Raw genomic sequence first — 16,998 nt, forward strand, 5'->3', positions numbered from 1 at the left:
AAATATTTATATTTTAAAAGCATATTTGGAGTAGCTACAATTAATCACTACATTGGAAATGAAAATAATACTTTAACTGCAAATATACTCTTTTTTACCTCTGAAATTTTATTTGTTTTTTTTAATTTTTAATTTTTATAGACTCATTTCAATTCATTGTACACAAATGGGGTATAATTTTTCATTTCTATGGTTGTATACAATGTAGATTCACACTATTCATGTAATCATACATATACATAGAGTAATGATGTCTGTCTCAGTCCACTATCTTTCCTTCCCCCACCCCTTCCCACCCCATTTCCCTCTACACAATCCAAAGTGCCTTCATTCTTCTCTTACCCCCCACCCTGGTTATGTATCATCGTCCACTTACCAGAGAAAACATTGGGACTTTGGTTTTTTGGGATTGGCTTTTTTCGTTTAGCTTGATATTCTCCAACTCCATCCATTTACCAGCAAATACCATAATTTTATTCTTCTTTATGACTGAGTACTATTCCATTGTGTACATATACCACAGTTTCTTTATCCATTCATCTATTGAAGGGCATCTAGGTTGGTTCCACAATCTAGCTATTTTTGTGAATTGAGCAGCTATAAACAGTCATGTGGCTGCTTTACTGTAGTATGCTGATTTTAAGTCCTTTGGGTATAAACGAATAGCTGGGTCAAATGGTGGATCCATTCCAAGTTTTCTGAGGAACTTCCCTCCATACTGCTTTCCAGAGAGGCTGCACCAATTTACTGCAAATATACTTGATACTAACTTGTGCCTACATAAAACTTTTAAATGATTAGAAGTTAGTAGTGAACATTCATGTGTGAACAAGTACTTAACGAAATATGGTCAAAAAATATTACAAATTCAATACTACCTAAGATGATTCTCTCTAACCTAGTGAAATAATTTTTAAATGATGCATTTTCTTAAAACCTAGATTTGTAAGTTTTAAATCACTCACATTTCTACCAGTATGGTGGACTGAATATCCTAATTGACTCTCCAACTAAAAACAGATAAAAATACTTCATAAAGTAGAACTAAAATACCTTTTTCAATACATTGGTAAACTGAAGAGCATTGGTTTCCAGTCAGGTGAGGTGGGACATGCTCTAATCCCAGCTACTCCAGGAGGTTGAGGTCTGAGGACCCCAAGTTCAAAGCCAGCCTCAGCATCTTGTCTCAAAATAAAAAATAAAAAGAACTGGGGATGATATGGCTCACTGGTTCAGTGCTCCTGGGTTTAATCCCTGGGAACCATAACAAAAAAAGATAACTTCCATTTAGAGATCACTGGCCAAACCAGGTACCATTTAGCCTTTTTCATTTTTTCTTTTTTGGTTATATTTATTATCTGTCCACCAAAATTCACTTTGCACTTGCCTTTCCATTGTATTACAGTACTGGCCCAACTGGACATTACATTTCTCCAACCTAACTCCCTCACGTCTGTGTGGGTAGTGGGACCAGATCTCAGGATAAGAGCATAAGCTGATGTAATGCATGTCACTTCTAGTTCAGAGAGTTAAGAATAAAGTGTACCCTTTTCAACCTCTTCTTGTAAATTAGAGTATTAGTTATACATAGCACTTGAGTTCATTTTGACAGAATCATGCAGGCAAGGAATTTGATTTCAATCCCCATTCCTTCCCCACTTTTGTTCCCCTCTACCCTCCCCCTATTCTCCCTCCTCTCCTCTACTAAACGTCCTCTCTTCTTCATATACAGAAAGGCGAGATTCCTTTGGTACCCTAATGTATAAATTTAACATGTTTTTGTTAAATTCATCCATTTATCTTCCCCTTTCCCTCCTTCATGCTTGTTCTTCCACTCCACTGACCCTCCCTGTATCTTTATGATATCTGATCCCCTCCCCAACGGCCTTCTTTCCCTTATTTTGCTCGAACTTCCACATATGAGAGAAAACTTTTGATCCTTGATTTTCTGAGTCTGGCTTTATTTCACTTAGCATGATTTTCTCCATGTCCATCCACTTATTGGCAAATGCCATTATTTCACTCTTCTTTATGACTAAGTAAAACTCTATTGTGTATATAAACCACATTTTCTTAATCCATTCATCTATTGACCAGCATCTGGGTTGATTCCACAGTTTGGCTATTGTGAATTTTGCTGCTATAAAATGGCTGTATTACTATAGTATGCTGATTTATCTTTTGGATAAATACCAAGAAGATAGCTGAATCATATGGTGATTTCATTCCTAGTTTTTAAAGGAATCTCCACACTTCTTTACAGAGTGGCTGTACTAATTTGCAGTCCCACCAACAATGTAAGAGTACACCTTTTCTCCCACATCCTCACTGGCATTTATTATTATTCATGTCCTTGGTAATTGCATTCTGACTGGAGTGAGAAGAAACCTTAGTGTAGCTTTGATTTGCATTTCCCTAATTACTAGGAATGCTGAACATATTTTCATGTATTTCCTGTCCATTTGTGTTTCTTCTTTTGAGAAGTTTCTGTTTAGTTCTTTTGCCCCTTTATTGATTAGGCTATTTCCTTTTTTGGCATTGAGGGTTTTTTTGGTTTTTAAATATTCTGGATATTAATCTCCTGTCAGAGGAATAGAAAGCAAAGATTTTCTCCCATTCTATAGGCTCTCTCTTCACTCTCTTTGCTGTGCAGAAGCTTTTTAATTTGATGGCATCCTACTTACTGATTCTTGATCTTTAGGTGTCTTATTGAGGAAGTCGGTGCCACAACTATATGATAGAGTATTAACCCTATGCTTCTTCTACCAGTTGCAAGGTTTCTGGTCTAATTCCTAAATCTTAGATCCACTCTGATTTGACTTTTGTGCAGGGAAAGATAGGGACCTAAATTTATTCTTCTCCATATGGATATCCAGTTTTCCCAGCATCATTTATTTAAAAGGTGACCTTTTCTCCAATATATATATTTTAGCAGTTTGTCAAGTGTCAGATGGTTGTAAAAATTTGGGTTTGTCTCTATGTCTTCTGTTCTCATCCATTGGTCTTTATATCTATTTTGATGCCAATACGATGATGTTTTTACTACTACAGCTCTGTAGTATAATTTAAGAATGGGTATTGTGATGTCTCCTGCATCTCTTTTCTTGTCAGAATTGCTTTGGCTATTCTGGGTCTCTTATCCTTCCAAACAAATTTTAGGACTGCTTTTTTTCTAGTTCTGTGAACAATGTCATTGGTATTTTGATGAGGACTGCATTGAATGTGTATGTTATTTTTGGTAGTACAGCCATTTTGACAATATTAATTCTGCCTATTCAAGAATACAGGAGTTCTTTTGATCTTCTGAACCTCTTAATTTCTTTCTTTAGTGTTCTATAGTTTTCATAGCACAGATCTTTCACCTCTTTGGTTAGATTAATTCCAGGTTTTTTTTTTTTAAGGTCAGACTTTTTAATTACGAGCTGAATATAGAAGATTTCCAGGCCACAGATAGTTGTAGAGCTACAAGAAGGAAGTAGCTGGGTCCTGAATTACCACACGGAGAAAAATAGCACCCTCACCAGAAACACCTAAACTGAATTATTATGTGGTTAAGAAATAAACTTTTGGGCTGGGGTTGTGGTTCAGTGGTAGAGTGCTCGCCTAGCGTGCTTGAGGCCCTGGGTTCAATCCTCAGCACCACATAAAAATAAAATAAAGGTATTGTGTCCACCTACAACTAAAGCAAAATATAAAAAAAAATAGAAATGAACTTTTATTGGGTTAAGCTATGTAAGTTTTAGATAGTATTAGTACAGCTCCATATTACTCTAGTCAACATAGGTTTTATTACCTTAAAACACATAAGGATCAATAATGCAAAGTCTAGGACTGATTCAATGGAGAGAATCTATAGGAAATCACCACTACATAAAAATTGAGACCCAAAAATGCCATTCCCTCAGCCCTGGAGTGAACTAGTAATATTTCTCCATGACAATACAAGGCAAGTTGATTATCTTGAAATTCCGTACTGAGTAGGGGTAGCAAGGGGGATTATTCACCCCCCTTAGAATTCACTACAGCAAGAATACCCTTGCGTAAGTTTCCACCCTGTATTCATATTGAATAGTTTGAAAAAATCAGGCTAAGAATTTACTTGAAAGAGGTTTCCAGTTGCTTCCAGAAATAAGTGCAAATTCTCCCTGAAGAGAATTCTTTTCATTCCAATACAAATGGACTCAAAATCAAAAATCACAAATTAACAAAACACCATGTACAAGATCCAACCAGAAAAACAGATAGTAGAATAAGACCATAGTTTTTGTAATCTCCAGAGTGAATATAAAACCATTAGATTTACTATTATTAGGAAACAATCCTCCATGGACATCTCTTGTTCCTACATGTTTTGCCACAAATTCAAGTCCCCAACTCATCTTTTCCTAGATCATTTTTCAGGTTGAGCTTATACCAGGCAACTTTGAGGAATGTGCTAATGTCTACCCTTAGATCAAAATGGAAGCTTGCTTACTACCTACTATAAAATGGCAGGATTCCTAAGGTCAATGTTCCTTTCCTATGCAGACATGTATCTAGGTTCACCTGTGTTGCTCCTATAGGAATCAGGACATATGAAACCAAACCAAACATGACAATACTCTGACTACTGCTTTTTTTTTTTTTTTTTGACTACTGCTTTTATTGTGAATAATAAAGTATTTAGATCTGAGGCAAGAATCTCATGTCATCTTTCAGCATACACAAAATTGTAGCAAGTTAACTTACATGTGGGGTAAAATCTCAGACCCTTCAGAGTTCCAGACAAACATGACTAAAAAATAAAAATATGAACAAAAAGAAAGCAAGAGGCTAAAAGAAAAACTATATGATTTAAAAAGAAAATGAACGTCTAGAAGAACAAAAATAGAAATGAAATTTAAAAATCAAGTGATTGAGTTAAAGAGCAGATTAGATGCTACTGAAGAGAGAATTAGTGAATCGGAAGATAAATATAAAATAAACCAGAATGCAACACAGAGAGGAATAAAAACATAGTAACCCTGAAAGAGGTTAAGGGACATGAGCAAAGAGTGAGAAAAGCAAAAAGAAAATCTTATTGGAGTTATAAAAGAATGAGGCAAATTTGAAAAGAAAATTGTAAAAGAGGTTTCCAGACTAGAAAAGATACCAATTCAATTATTTGTGAAGCCCATCATGAATTCCAAAAAGTTAAATAAAAAGAAATCCACATCAAAAACAGAAGAATGAATTAATGCATTTGTATAATTGCAAAAATGTAAATAAGGTTTAAGTAGTTAAAGGGTAAAGATATTATATTCAAAAGAATGAAAATTAAACTAATTCCTCCTCCAGAGCAATGGAAAGCAAAGGTCAATGGAATATTTCCAATGTACTGAAAGAAAATAACCCATAACTCTGCAGTCATCTAGACTATGTTTCTAAGAGTGATCAAAATAAAGACATCTTAAGATGGTGCTGGGGAAAAGGAGGTGAGTTTTGCTATTGTTGGACTCTTAGACAATTAAGTACTAAAGAAAAAAAGAAAAGTGGTCTCAGGTGGAGATGAGATTCAAAAAGAACAAACAAAGAATGAGATTTTATTTCAGATATAATAGATAGAAAAATTAAGAAATCTGACAATTTTGAGAATTGCCAAGGGTGTGGAACAAGGGGAAATTTTATGCACTGATGGTAGGAGCACATATTGGCATGATCTTGGAAAACTATTTTTTTTTTTTTTTTTTTTTTTTGGTGCTGGGAATCGAACCCATGGCCTTATGCTTCCAGGCAAGCACTTTACCAACTGAGCTATCTCCCCAGCCCCTTGGAAAACGATTTGACAATGACTTGAAAAACAAAATTTTCATGTATCTAACTAAAAATTCACCTAATAAGTATTAATCAAGAAAAACTTTTACATACAAGCATGTGAAAGTATGTTTTTAACAGCATAACCTTCCAAAGTTTCCTCCTACCCTTAGGGTGATGATGATGACGAGGAGGAGGAGGAGGAGGAGGAGGAGGAGGAGGAGGAGGAGGAGGAGTGTGTCAAGAACACTCTGCTATTGGTTATATGAGAAAATAAATTTTATATGAGAAAATAAATTTTCCATGTTTGGAATATGAGGACCAGACCCTAGACAACAACCCAAGATAATGAATACCACTAGGGAGGCACCCTCAGAAAATAGTCCTTGGTCTTTCTGGTACCATGTACTAAGTATTTTATGTTTTGCCTTCTGCATTTCTATACCACAATCATTATTTTGAAGCTTATTTTTGTACCTCTCCCTGAAATGTTCTTTCCTATGTATTAAAACCAATAACTCTCATTCCAGCTTTAGTGCGCATAAGACAAATCCTACGCTCAGTGAAGTCAGAACTTTCCCATGTGTATGTGAACATCTCCATTCTCTTTTCCAATCAAGCTTTTATGACTCCTCATTCAACTATGCATATAGTGAAGAGGTTCTTCAATACCTTAGTAGTATTTATGATTTTAACCTCAAACACCTAAAAAGATGTTATAATTTATAATTCCCACTGAAATAGTAAGATCATCATCTTCCCCACCTTGAATGTTCTCTCGCTCTCTCTCTCTCTCTCTCTCTCTCTCTCTCTCTCTCACACACACACACACACACACACACACACGCTACTGTTGGATATGTCAAAATGAAACTTCAGTATAATAGGCTTGAGAGAGAAAAAGAGTAACAGGGGGCAGCCTTGAGAGAAGACAGAAAGAGGATGGCCTCCAGCTATGTCACTGGGGTATCTGAGGCCAAAGGGCAGACTACAGGCACACAAGCCTCAGCTCATTCTTTTTAAAACTTGCCATAAGTGCTACCTCCTTTGCCTTTGCCTGAATCACTGTGTAGTCATTAATATCCATGGGACACACCCCAGCTGTCGTTCTCCAGTCTCGGTTGGGCCTATGGCTCCTGAGTAAAGACATTCCCACAAGGCCTGTGGTGCTCGCTGTGCTAAGAATAATAGTTCCAGGTACGAGCAAATCCATCATTGCACCAATTGTGTCAGCTAGAGTTGTCTTACCTCCTCCGTCTTCAAAACGTCCCATATTCGAGCATGATCTTCCACCAGCCAGTGTCCTGTGCTTTCTACCTTGGTGGAAAGCTTGAGTTTAGATACCACTTGAGTAGGCTCTCCCACGAGTTTCTCCTCCATCTTGAAAGAGGCAGGCAGGAGGCATTACGGATCTGTGTGGAAGAATAAAGTGCGATCCAGGTTAGAACCTTAAACAACGCACACAGAGGAAGCAAATAATCATCCTGTGGATAATGAGACTATCAAAGACCGTCTTACAACGGGCATCAACTCTTATGGAAACTTCTTATATTCTGAATTTTCATTACTGGTATTTTAACGCAGGCTTCTGGAGGTACAGGGACACATTTGACAAGGGGCAAAGTGACACAAACTTTAAAGCAAATAAAAACTATCTTCTGCCTTTTACGTCTATTTGCCATTTTGCTCTGGCCTCTCGTGAGAAGCCATGGAAAAAAGTAGATGTCAAGCAAGTCTGAGTGGTCTTTGCACACTTCCATGCCATGTGGTACATGCGGAAGAAGCAATGGCTGTGGTGTAGGAAGTTTTGCTTTTCAAAAATTTCCTCTGCACGTGACTCTACAAGGTGCACACAAATAATTCAGTAGTTTGGTTCTTAAACCTAAGAAGCTTAGAGCCCAGGAGAGAAAAGCTGTAATCAAGAGTTGACAATGTGGCATGTTACAATATAGTCTGTGAAGCATCACTTTCAAACTGCAGTGAAGGGCTGGGCCGTTCTATGGTACAAAACTTGCATAGCATGCGTGAGGCCCTGGGTTCAACCCCCACCCCCAAAACAACAAAGAAAACCAACTCTGCAATGGAAGCACAGAGGAAGATTCCCTTTGACATTTTTGACATTTACGGACTGTGTTACTTTCTTAGTCTCATTGGCAATAACTATAAGACAAGACTTAAAAAATCAATACCAATTTTATAAAGTTGACTTTCTTGACATCTATCCATGGACCACCGGTTTGCTCAGAATCTCACTGTGTCTAGCCTGGCTCCACATCACACTGTCATAAGGAACCCTTTGTCTCCATTTGAGTCTCCATGAGTTGATTCTTCTCAAGGTAATTTTTTAAAAAAGTAAATCTGCTAATGATGTTCTGCCCACCTGAAAGGTGTCCTGGAGAACAGAATCTGAAACTCCTTCACATGGCATCTAAAGGCCTTCATGCCTGGATTCTCCCCCTTCCCTTCTCCTACCTTGTACATGCACTGCCGCCTCTTCAACCATTCAAAAGTACTTCATTCCAAATACATCCAGAACCTTCAATTTTTGTTTGTGGTACATGCTCTCCAATTCCCACCCCAAGATGATACAGATCTCCCTCTTTGTCACTCATGTACTCTGGATGGGCTTCTATTGTGTCACCCATACACTGGATTATATTTATTTGCTTTCAACTGTTTCCACCTTCTAGTCTTATAAGCATCTTGAGACTAGAAATGGTGTCATATACAGAGTAAATGCTAAAATATGAACTGGGATAGCAATATAGTTCGGTGGCAGAGCACTTGCTAGCAAGTGTGAAGCCCTGGGTTCAATTCCCAATACCACAAACAAACAAAAAATGTGATGATCTCTCAGTCCAGTCGTGAGAATTCAGCAAAATGAAGTAATGGATTTATTACATTCGAATAACAGGTGTAAAAATCAAGTTATTACTTCTGCTTAACTTTATTGACTTAGTGGACTAAATTCTTCATAAGGAGACAAGTCTAATAACACACATCACATACCCACCCCCCACACACACAAACAGCTAATACTGCAAAATGGAATTGCTTATCAGCTAACGACAGAATGGTTTTCATGAAAATGTTTTAGGGGGATTGAGTATATTTGCAAAAAAGCAGGTCCTATGCTCACATAACCCACTGCCCAAATAAGAGCAACTGGGAAGTGAGACCAATAAGAAGGGCAGGACCACAGGGTGAAGGATTTGAGACAAGAGTCTTCGGCAGAGGAGTTACTTCTCTGCCCTGGGGCCTCCTGTGCTCCATCTGCAAGCCATGAGGGCCAGCCCATCTGCTGGCAGAGAGCAGTGGTGAGGACACTGGTACCCAAAGCCATCCCCAAGTACTTAAGAGACACAGCACTTACTACATTCCCATTAGAAATCAGGAAACAGAGCCTCCGTGATTAATGAACCAAGTTCTTCCAAGCGGACATGCTAATAAATGATGCTGACACATCCATGCAAGGAAATAAACAAAGCAGGGTCATGTGGAGGTTTCAGGCCAAGAGTAAAAGGAAATTAAAATAAACAGGCAAAAGTGGAAACAGGCCAGATGAGTAGGGAAGGAAATTCCACTGTTGTTATTGGAGATGAAACTGTAAACAACAAATAATAAGTCAAAACAAAATAGGAAAACTGCATAAAATGGTTTTGACTGTCTCCGTCACATATCATGGAAATATAACTGAATAAAATAGACAAATGACAACATCTCAGAAGAGATGACAGAACCTCTGGAAGCAGAGCGCAGCCCAGTGACCCCACAGCTCTTGCTCTGCTGTCTGCCCACAAGGGCTCTCTCATCTCCGCGCGTGGGAGAAAGCTGGCAAATGCTCAGTGCTGGAGACTGAACTCTTCTGTGCACGGACTTCCCACAGATGGCTCGGTGCCCTGCTTGGGAAGAAGATGCCATTCTGAGTTGTGGGCTATCCCAGAGCGCTCAGTAGCTGAGGAGGAACTCATCAACCAGCCCTTACGCGGCTCTCCACGCATCTGGAGACCCTGCACCTCTCTGAGACAGAGACCTTTCTCACTCATCCTCAGTATTTGTCCTCACTTACCAAAAATGATCCTAAGTGCAATACAGATTGGGCTCCCACCGCCTATCAGCCACTGTGCTCGATATTTTTCCCGTTACCTTTGATCTACCTAATAACCCTTCAAGGTAGCGATCGCTGTTTTGTGACCATGAAAAATGAGATCCAGACCACACTGCTAGAAAGTAGAGCTCCCTCTCCTTGGTCAGTCCAGAGGGCTCCTGGCTCCATCCACCTGCCCAAGGCAGGTGGGATACAACCTTCCTTTGGTGTCCTACCCCTGGCATTAGAGCTGGCTCTGCTAACTGACACAATGGTGCCCCCTTGAGAGATGGTCGCCTGATGACCATCAGGTGCGATTCAGGGAGGGAAACATCATGGGAAAATAGATCTTTCTTTTTTACTACCCTCTCAACTTTTGACCAGGGCAGGCTTTGAGTGTGCGACCTGTGTGGTTACACAAGAGCCCCGTGCTTGGTTGAAAGCTCTGCCGTCCCTGTCTTGAAATTCTTCATTTTTAAACAGGAGTCCCTGTGTTTCATTTTGCACTTAGTCTCACAAAGTGTATAGCCAGCCCTGCTCTGATCTTTATCCCTCCAAGTCTAAAGTTACATTTCATATTTTCTTTCAACAATTCTTACATTATAGATCTCTTACTGATTCTCCTAAAAATAGCTAGAAGCCTATACGGTGAAGATGGTTTCTGTTAGAATTAGAACAGAAGGCATACGTGGATCTTCTTCAACCTCTGACATGCTGTGCATCTTAAGAGTTGGACGACTACCACCTTCTTTCCTAAAACACATGTTTAAGGCTTACAAGCAAATTCCACTAAGACGAGGATCCTACACTCAACAGTGCCATCAGACAAGATGAAATCACTGTAGAAGTAGAAGGCACAATCCTCTGCTCTAGTTAAAGAATGAGTCTAAAATATCATTAGCCTTACAAGATCTTTTGAAAATCAGTTTTGAAGGACTTTTATCCAAAACACCCGATAAAAGAAAGAATCTTTTTTTTTAAAAAAAAAAACCACTAGATAATCAGATCAGCCTCAAGTAGGGAGTGGGATGGGAAAAGGAAGCTGAATATATATAAAAACAAATATCTGATTACAGTACACGGAAGCATATTTTTTCTCAAAAGTTCAAAAGTAAAATTGCTTGAGAACTTTTTTTTTATAAATATAAAAGTGTTGTAGCCCCTACTACATCTCTGGCCCACGCCCCAGCAGCTCAGAAGGCTGAGGCAGGAGGATCACGAGCTCAAAGCCAGCCTCAGCAATTTAGCAGGTCCTAAACCACTTAGTGAGACCTTGTTTCAAAATTTTTAAAAATTTTAATTTTTTTTAAAATTAAAAAGTTCTGGGGATGTGGCTCAGTGGTTAAACACCACTGGGTTCAATCCCTGGTACCAAAAAAAAAAAAAGTGTTCTGAATATAAATTGTCTTTACTACATGAAGCAAAGGAGCAAAATTAACACAGGAAAGACAAGGCTGACAGAATGGAGGAAAGATGTGCTCATCTGACACAGAGAAATGATTTGCAGATAAGAAAAGCCATGAAAGTGTTTCTGAGGTCACTGTGCTTTCAAGTACCAGAGCCTTAACATCTCCACCAAAGCTGAAAGACTTCTATTAAATTGTTTAAAGTTAAGTTAAATCCAAAGATCAGTCTAATCAAAATTTATATATTGAAGAAAGTGAGAGTAGTAAAAAATTGATGAAAATAATTAGTATTATCACATGATATTACCAGGAAAAAGCATATTTCCTTAAATAAAGGTATTTATTTGAAATTTATGCTCTTTTTTGTTGCATACTCTCTTTAAATATTCATGGTGTATAATATGATGCATTAGCCATAATATAGAGTCTTAATTACCCTTTTCTTCCATTCCTTCAAAATAATCATTGACTAGCAGTCATAACATTTTCCACGGCTATAACAAGGACCCTGTTGATGGTTTCATCCCCTAATTGGACACTAAGCACTGAAAGGGAATGAGTAGCTTCCCAGAGGCTACTCTTGAACATATAAGTGGTTAGGTGGCAATCTAAGAACACAAAACTTTGCCATTATTAGTGTCTGTTTTTGCCATTTGATAAAAATCATCCATACCCCCCATGGATAACGTTTTTGAAACATGGCTTTAAAATATGTGCTAGGGCACGACTTCCCTCCAGTCTGTATTTTATTAAGTCCTGGCTGGGCTTTGTTTGATCAATCAATCTGTACTTTATTGAGTTTGACTTTCCTTCTTATGATAATAAATAGTACATGAGACATCCCTCTTAAATTATTATCTTTTTTCCTCCTCTCTCTCCTCTTTAAATATTTTTGGAAGAAAAAGTGCTTAATATTCTGAACCTTACTGGGAGGCTTGGTGTGTCTTGTCTTTATTCAAGCCATGCTTCTTTTCTGCCCCTGCAGAGTCCATTATATGTATTAATAATACAGTATTTCTGCTTCGGGCCCTTTATGTACATGAACTCTTTGCTTCTACCTGAAAAGACATTTTTAATTTTCAAACTCAACTCAGATTTCTTCCAATCATTAAAATGTTGGCATCTGTTCTGTTCCACGTCCTTCCCGAGACCATTTGTCTTTCTGCCATTTCTTTCCTCCTACCTTCTCTCTTCCTCATCCTTCTTCCTAATGAGCTGAGGTCCTGTCCAGATAAGAGGTTGTTTATCTTTATCTTCTCCTATCTTCAATTCTTCCTATCAAATGCAGTCTTTGCATTTTAGTTCTATTCAAAGGTTCAGAATCAGTGCAAAGAGTACTAAAATTCTAATCAGAAGACCTGAGCTCAAATCACAAGGCTGGAGCTGATTCTCTATGCAACCCCTGGGAAGCCATTTCGCCCTTCTTGACCTCCATTTTCTCATCTTTAATCTGAGCAGATAGACTACCAGGCTACTGAGATGCCTAACAGTTAAAAAAATAGAACACTCACCTCCCCCAAATGTGAAAGCAAAATTAATATGCATTGAATCATTTTTCAAGGAGACCTGAAGGATTTAAACAATAAAACAAAATAGTAAAAAGGTATGACTTTTGGTAAGTAAATCATATGCTGTACTTACTCCCACTTTATGCATGCACTATTCAACAATCAAACAAGCAGTATGGTATTTCAGTAGACCCTTGGCATCCATGGATATAATATATGAATTTTAACTATTCCAGTACAACCCAAAACTCTCTGATATGTAGTCAATTATGAAGAAATATTAAAAAAAATTCCTTCAGATAGAAGCAAAGAGTTTATGCTGTAAACAAATTGAGTAGTAAAGCTAATGTTTGAACATACTCACTGATCCTTAGCTTCCAAACCCTGACTCAGTGCTAGAGTTTTCTAATTGTGATTGCTATTGGGACATCTACAAAGTGGAGAACTCAAGAAGGTCTCAAAGTATAGTTTTCCAGTTTTAGGGGGTACAATATAGCAGTCTCACCATCTTTGAAAACAGAGAAAGAACCATCTGTCTGGAATCAATGATTCCTATACAAAAATGGAGACCGCCAGGCATGGTGGTGCACACCTGTAATCCCAGCAGCTGGGGAGGCTGAGATAGGAGGATCACAAGTTCAAAGCCAGCCTCAGCAAAAGCAAGGCACTAAGCAACTCAGTTAGACTCTGTCTCTAAATAAAATACAAAATAGGGCTGGGGATGTGGTTCAGTGGTCCAATGCCCCTGAGTTCAATCCCCAGTACAAAAAAAAAAAACAAAAACAAAAACAAAAAGGACACTAAAGCATGAACCGACATCAGAAGGGAAGGATCCCAGGAAACCGTGGCATGAGATTCCTAACTGGCAGCACCCAAGGAAGGAAGAACATCATTTCATAGCATTTCTAAATGTTGGTTGTGTTTGCAATGACAACATATGTCAACTCAGGAGAAAGTAAGGCAGCAACAGATCATATTCTCTTCCTCTTTGGAATCTCAACTGCATTTCTATTACATATAAGGCAATTTATATTCCTTACATTGCTTTCCTGCTTCCTGCAACATACTCTTACTTCCTCTGCTAGACCACCAGCTCTTTGAGAGTGAGACTGCACATAAACTTATTACATTGCTTCAATTTTTAAAAAGAGTTCTATTGCCCTTTTAAAACAATCATTTTTTTTTTCATTAAAAACACTTCAGTAGAAAAAGGGATTAAGCATTTCCCATTATGATGTATTTTGGAATAAATGTCAATCACTGGGCAACCATGTCAAAGGAATGTTAATTCTGCCAAGGTCTCAATGCTGAGCATGGTTGCACAACATGTCTGTGGAGGTAGAACTGACTGAGAGTAACTGTCTCCTGACAATGTAGAAAATTAAGTAAGGGCAAGACATTCCTGCTTTATTCAGGTTGATATATTTTTAAAAGCTGGTCCAGTTGGACTTCAGACTTTGTGTCCTTTCCCCCACTCACTGATAGTGTTTGGCAGAAGTTCTTAATAATAAAGAAAAATCCAGACTGAGTCTGTACTACCCTTGCGAACCTCCCTGGAGGAACGCTGCTCTTTGCTCAGCAATTCCTGCTCAGCACAAAGAGCCAAGCCCAGGAAAACAGCTGGGCTCCCTTCCTGGTGCAGCCGTCTGGTGAAAACTCTGTAAAGACAGACGTGGGGGAGGGAGAGGACACCTAAACAAAACCCAGGCTGAGATCAGAAGGAATCCTCAGGCTTTTAGGAGAGATATGGGGAATTCTAGGGGGCTAAAGTTTTTGGCCTGAGTTTTTATTGTGATCAAAAGCTCAGTGATTATGTTGCTTGAAAGCTTAAAATGAGACAAAACTGTAAATCACATGACTGTCCCAGGCTCCAGTGTTTCACAATTCTGTAAACCCCAGCTTGAACCGGCTGAATGAGGGCAAAATGTAAAAAACATCAGGGGAGCATCGCTCAGTTCAACAGGCACAGGCAAATTTTTATCTTCGAGTTGAAGGAAGTTAAGCTGATTCAGCCTTGTGTCAGTCTCTAGGTCTCCACAGTAACAGGACAGCAACACACGACCCCCACCATGGTGCATTTGCCATTTGCCCGCAAGGTACAGGGCTAGCATTTCACAAGCTGCTTTCCACCCATACAACAGCCCCAGGAGGAGCTCAGATCAAGAGAGATTAAGGAATAAGCCCCAAGGTGTCTCTCAAGTGGCCTGAGCCCAGAGCTCCTCCCGCCACTCCAATCTACTGCTAGCCTTCAAGTGTTAAGGTTCCACATATAAAACAGCATCATTAGATGTTCCAAAATCAGAATGCCCAGGAATCTGGGCTCTTGAAACGATTCAGAGGTGGGTTTCTCAAGGGAGGAATGCAAAAATCTAAAAATGCTAGACTCAGGGAGTTGAATGGATCAGTTAGTGCACAAAATCATATCATTGTAACTAACTTCTGAATAGACTAGCCCTTCCACATTTCAGGTTAAAGGGTGGTCTATTCTCACTCTTCTCTTTACTCTAAACAGAAGTGTAATCTATTTAATTACAGTCACTTTACTAGGCCATAGGAAAATGGCAAGTCTACACGGGAAATGTCTTTCAGGAAAACACTTCTGGGAGCTGGGGTTGGGCTCAGTGGTAAGCACTAGCCTAGCATGTGTGAGGCACTGGGTTCGAGTTCAGCACCACATAAAAATAAATAAACAAAATAAAGGTCTATCAACATCTAAAAAAATTTTTAAAAACAAAGAAAGAAAACACTTGTGGGAGAGGCAAGTAGAGCAGGCTGGCTCTAGGCAACCTCTCGCAGTCTCGTAAGAACTAAGGACACCATGATTTTTCACATATGCTGTATTCTAGAAAATATCATTCCCCCTTCATTTGATCAGATAATACCTTGCCCCATACAGAGAGCTCTTTGATTAGTTTCACATAGTAATGATCTAGTTAGTGTTACTAAATGCCCAGACACCCGTTTACTAGACCAACTAGGTGCAAGGAACTTTTGTTCAGAGAAGTAGACTTATTTCCATCAAATACGTTGTTCCTTCCCTGATCTTGAACTCTGGAATAAGAATAAATCCTCAGGGGCTGGGGATATAGCTCAGTTGGTAGAATATTTGCCTCGCAAGCACAAGGCCCTGGGTTCAATCCCTAGTACCGCAAAAAATAAATAAATAAATAAATAAATCTCCATAACTGGTGTTAAGGTCAAGGGAGTAGGTTCAATATTCCTCCAGCAGGGAAGGGCGATTTGTGATCTTGTGTTGGAGTGAGTTCTACTACTAGTTCACATTTTAACCTTTTCAGTCTTTTGGATCAGCACCTCATGTTATGGTGTGAATCTCAAATGCCCTCCATCTCCAAGGTCCAAGTGCAACAGGCGTGGTCACCAGCCTGTTGTCCTTCTGGGAGGTAGTGGAGCCTTTAGGAGGTGGAGCCTACTGGCGAGACGCTAGGTCACTGGGAGCATGCTCTCGAAGGGGATTGGGCCCCTCGTCCCTTCCTGTCTCCTCTTTGCTTCCTGGCTGCCGGGAGGGCCTCTGCTACCTGCCCCGATGTTCTGCCACAACACAGATCCCAAAACAACAGAGCCAATTGACCATGAACTGAAATCTCTGCAACCATGAGTCAAAATGAACTTTTCCTCCTTTTAAATTGATTAACTCAGGTATTTTATCACAGTGACAGAAAGTTGCTGAGTTGAGTAACAAACCTGGCATATGTAACATGACAAGCCTATCCCAGGCGAGATCAAAAATTCAGTGACCAGATAGATGAATGTAGGCACACTGAGACTGCGAAACCAAGAGGGGACAAGCACTACCAACGCTGCTTCCTGACTGCCCCTTGCGCAGATCTTCCAGGCCTGTCTCCTGCTGGCCTGTGCACCCTGTGCACACACAACAAGAGGAGCAAGCCATGGCTTAAGAGCTCTAAAAACACCCTCCCAATAGCTTGAGCTTGCCACAGCATAGTGACATTCTCATCAGTAAATCTATCTCGGTCATGTTCCATGCACACTGGAGAAGATGCAATCGAATGAGAACCCCATTTGTGTTTTCGTGAATCCTGTGAAGACACTGTAACTTTTTATTCTCCCTCGTTTCCCCCTCTTACATCAAGCTCTGTGAGGGTGCACCATATAGACTGCACCCCACATTCACATACATATTAAATGACAGTTGTTAAATCTCACCCAGAGTCCATTAAGGATGAAACCCTCACATTATTGTAGG

General features: G+C 39.3%; 1 protein-coding gene across 4 annotated transcripts in view; it reads right to left on the reverse strand.

The window, feature by feature from the left end:
• Rgl1 (ral guanine nucleotide dissociation stimulator like 1) overlaps positions 1-16,998 on the reverse strand; it is a 270,086-nt gene that overhangs the window by 140,714 nt on the left and 112,374 nt on the right. For all 4 annotated transcript variants that reach the window (XM_047520545.1, XM_047520542.1, XM_047520547.1 and 1 more), the window contains exon 2: positions 7,021-7,184. In XM_047520545.1, the coding sequence (XP_047376501.1) occupies positions 7,021-7,152 (132 nt within the window). In that variant the 5' untranslated portion in view covers positions 7,153-7,184. The remainder of the gene's footprint in view (positions 1-7,020; positions 7,185-16,998) is intronic.

This window comes from Sciurus carolinensis, chromosome 12 (assembly GCF_902686445.1).
Source record: "Sciurus carolinensis chromosome 12, mSciCar1.2, whole genome shotgun sequence".
In the NCBI taxonomy this organism is placed as follows: Eukaryota; Metazoa; Chordata; class Mammalia; order Rodentia; family Sciuridae; genus Sciurus; species Sciurus carolinensis.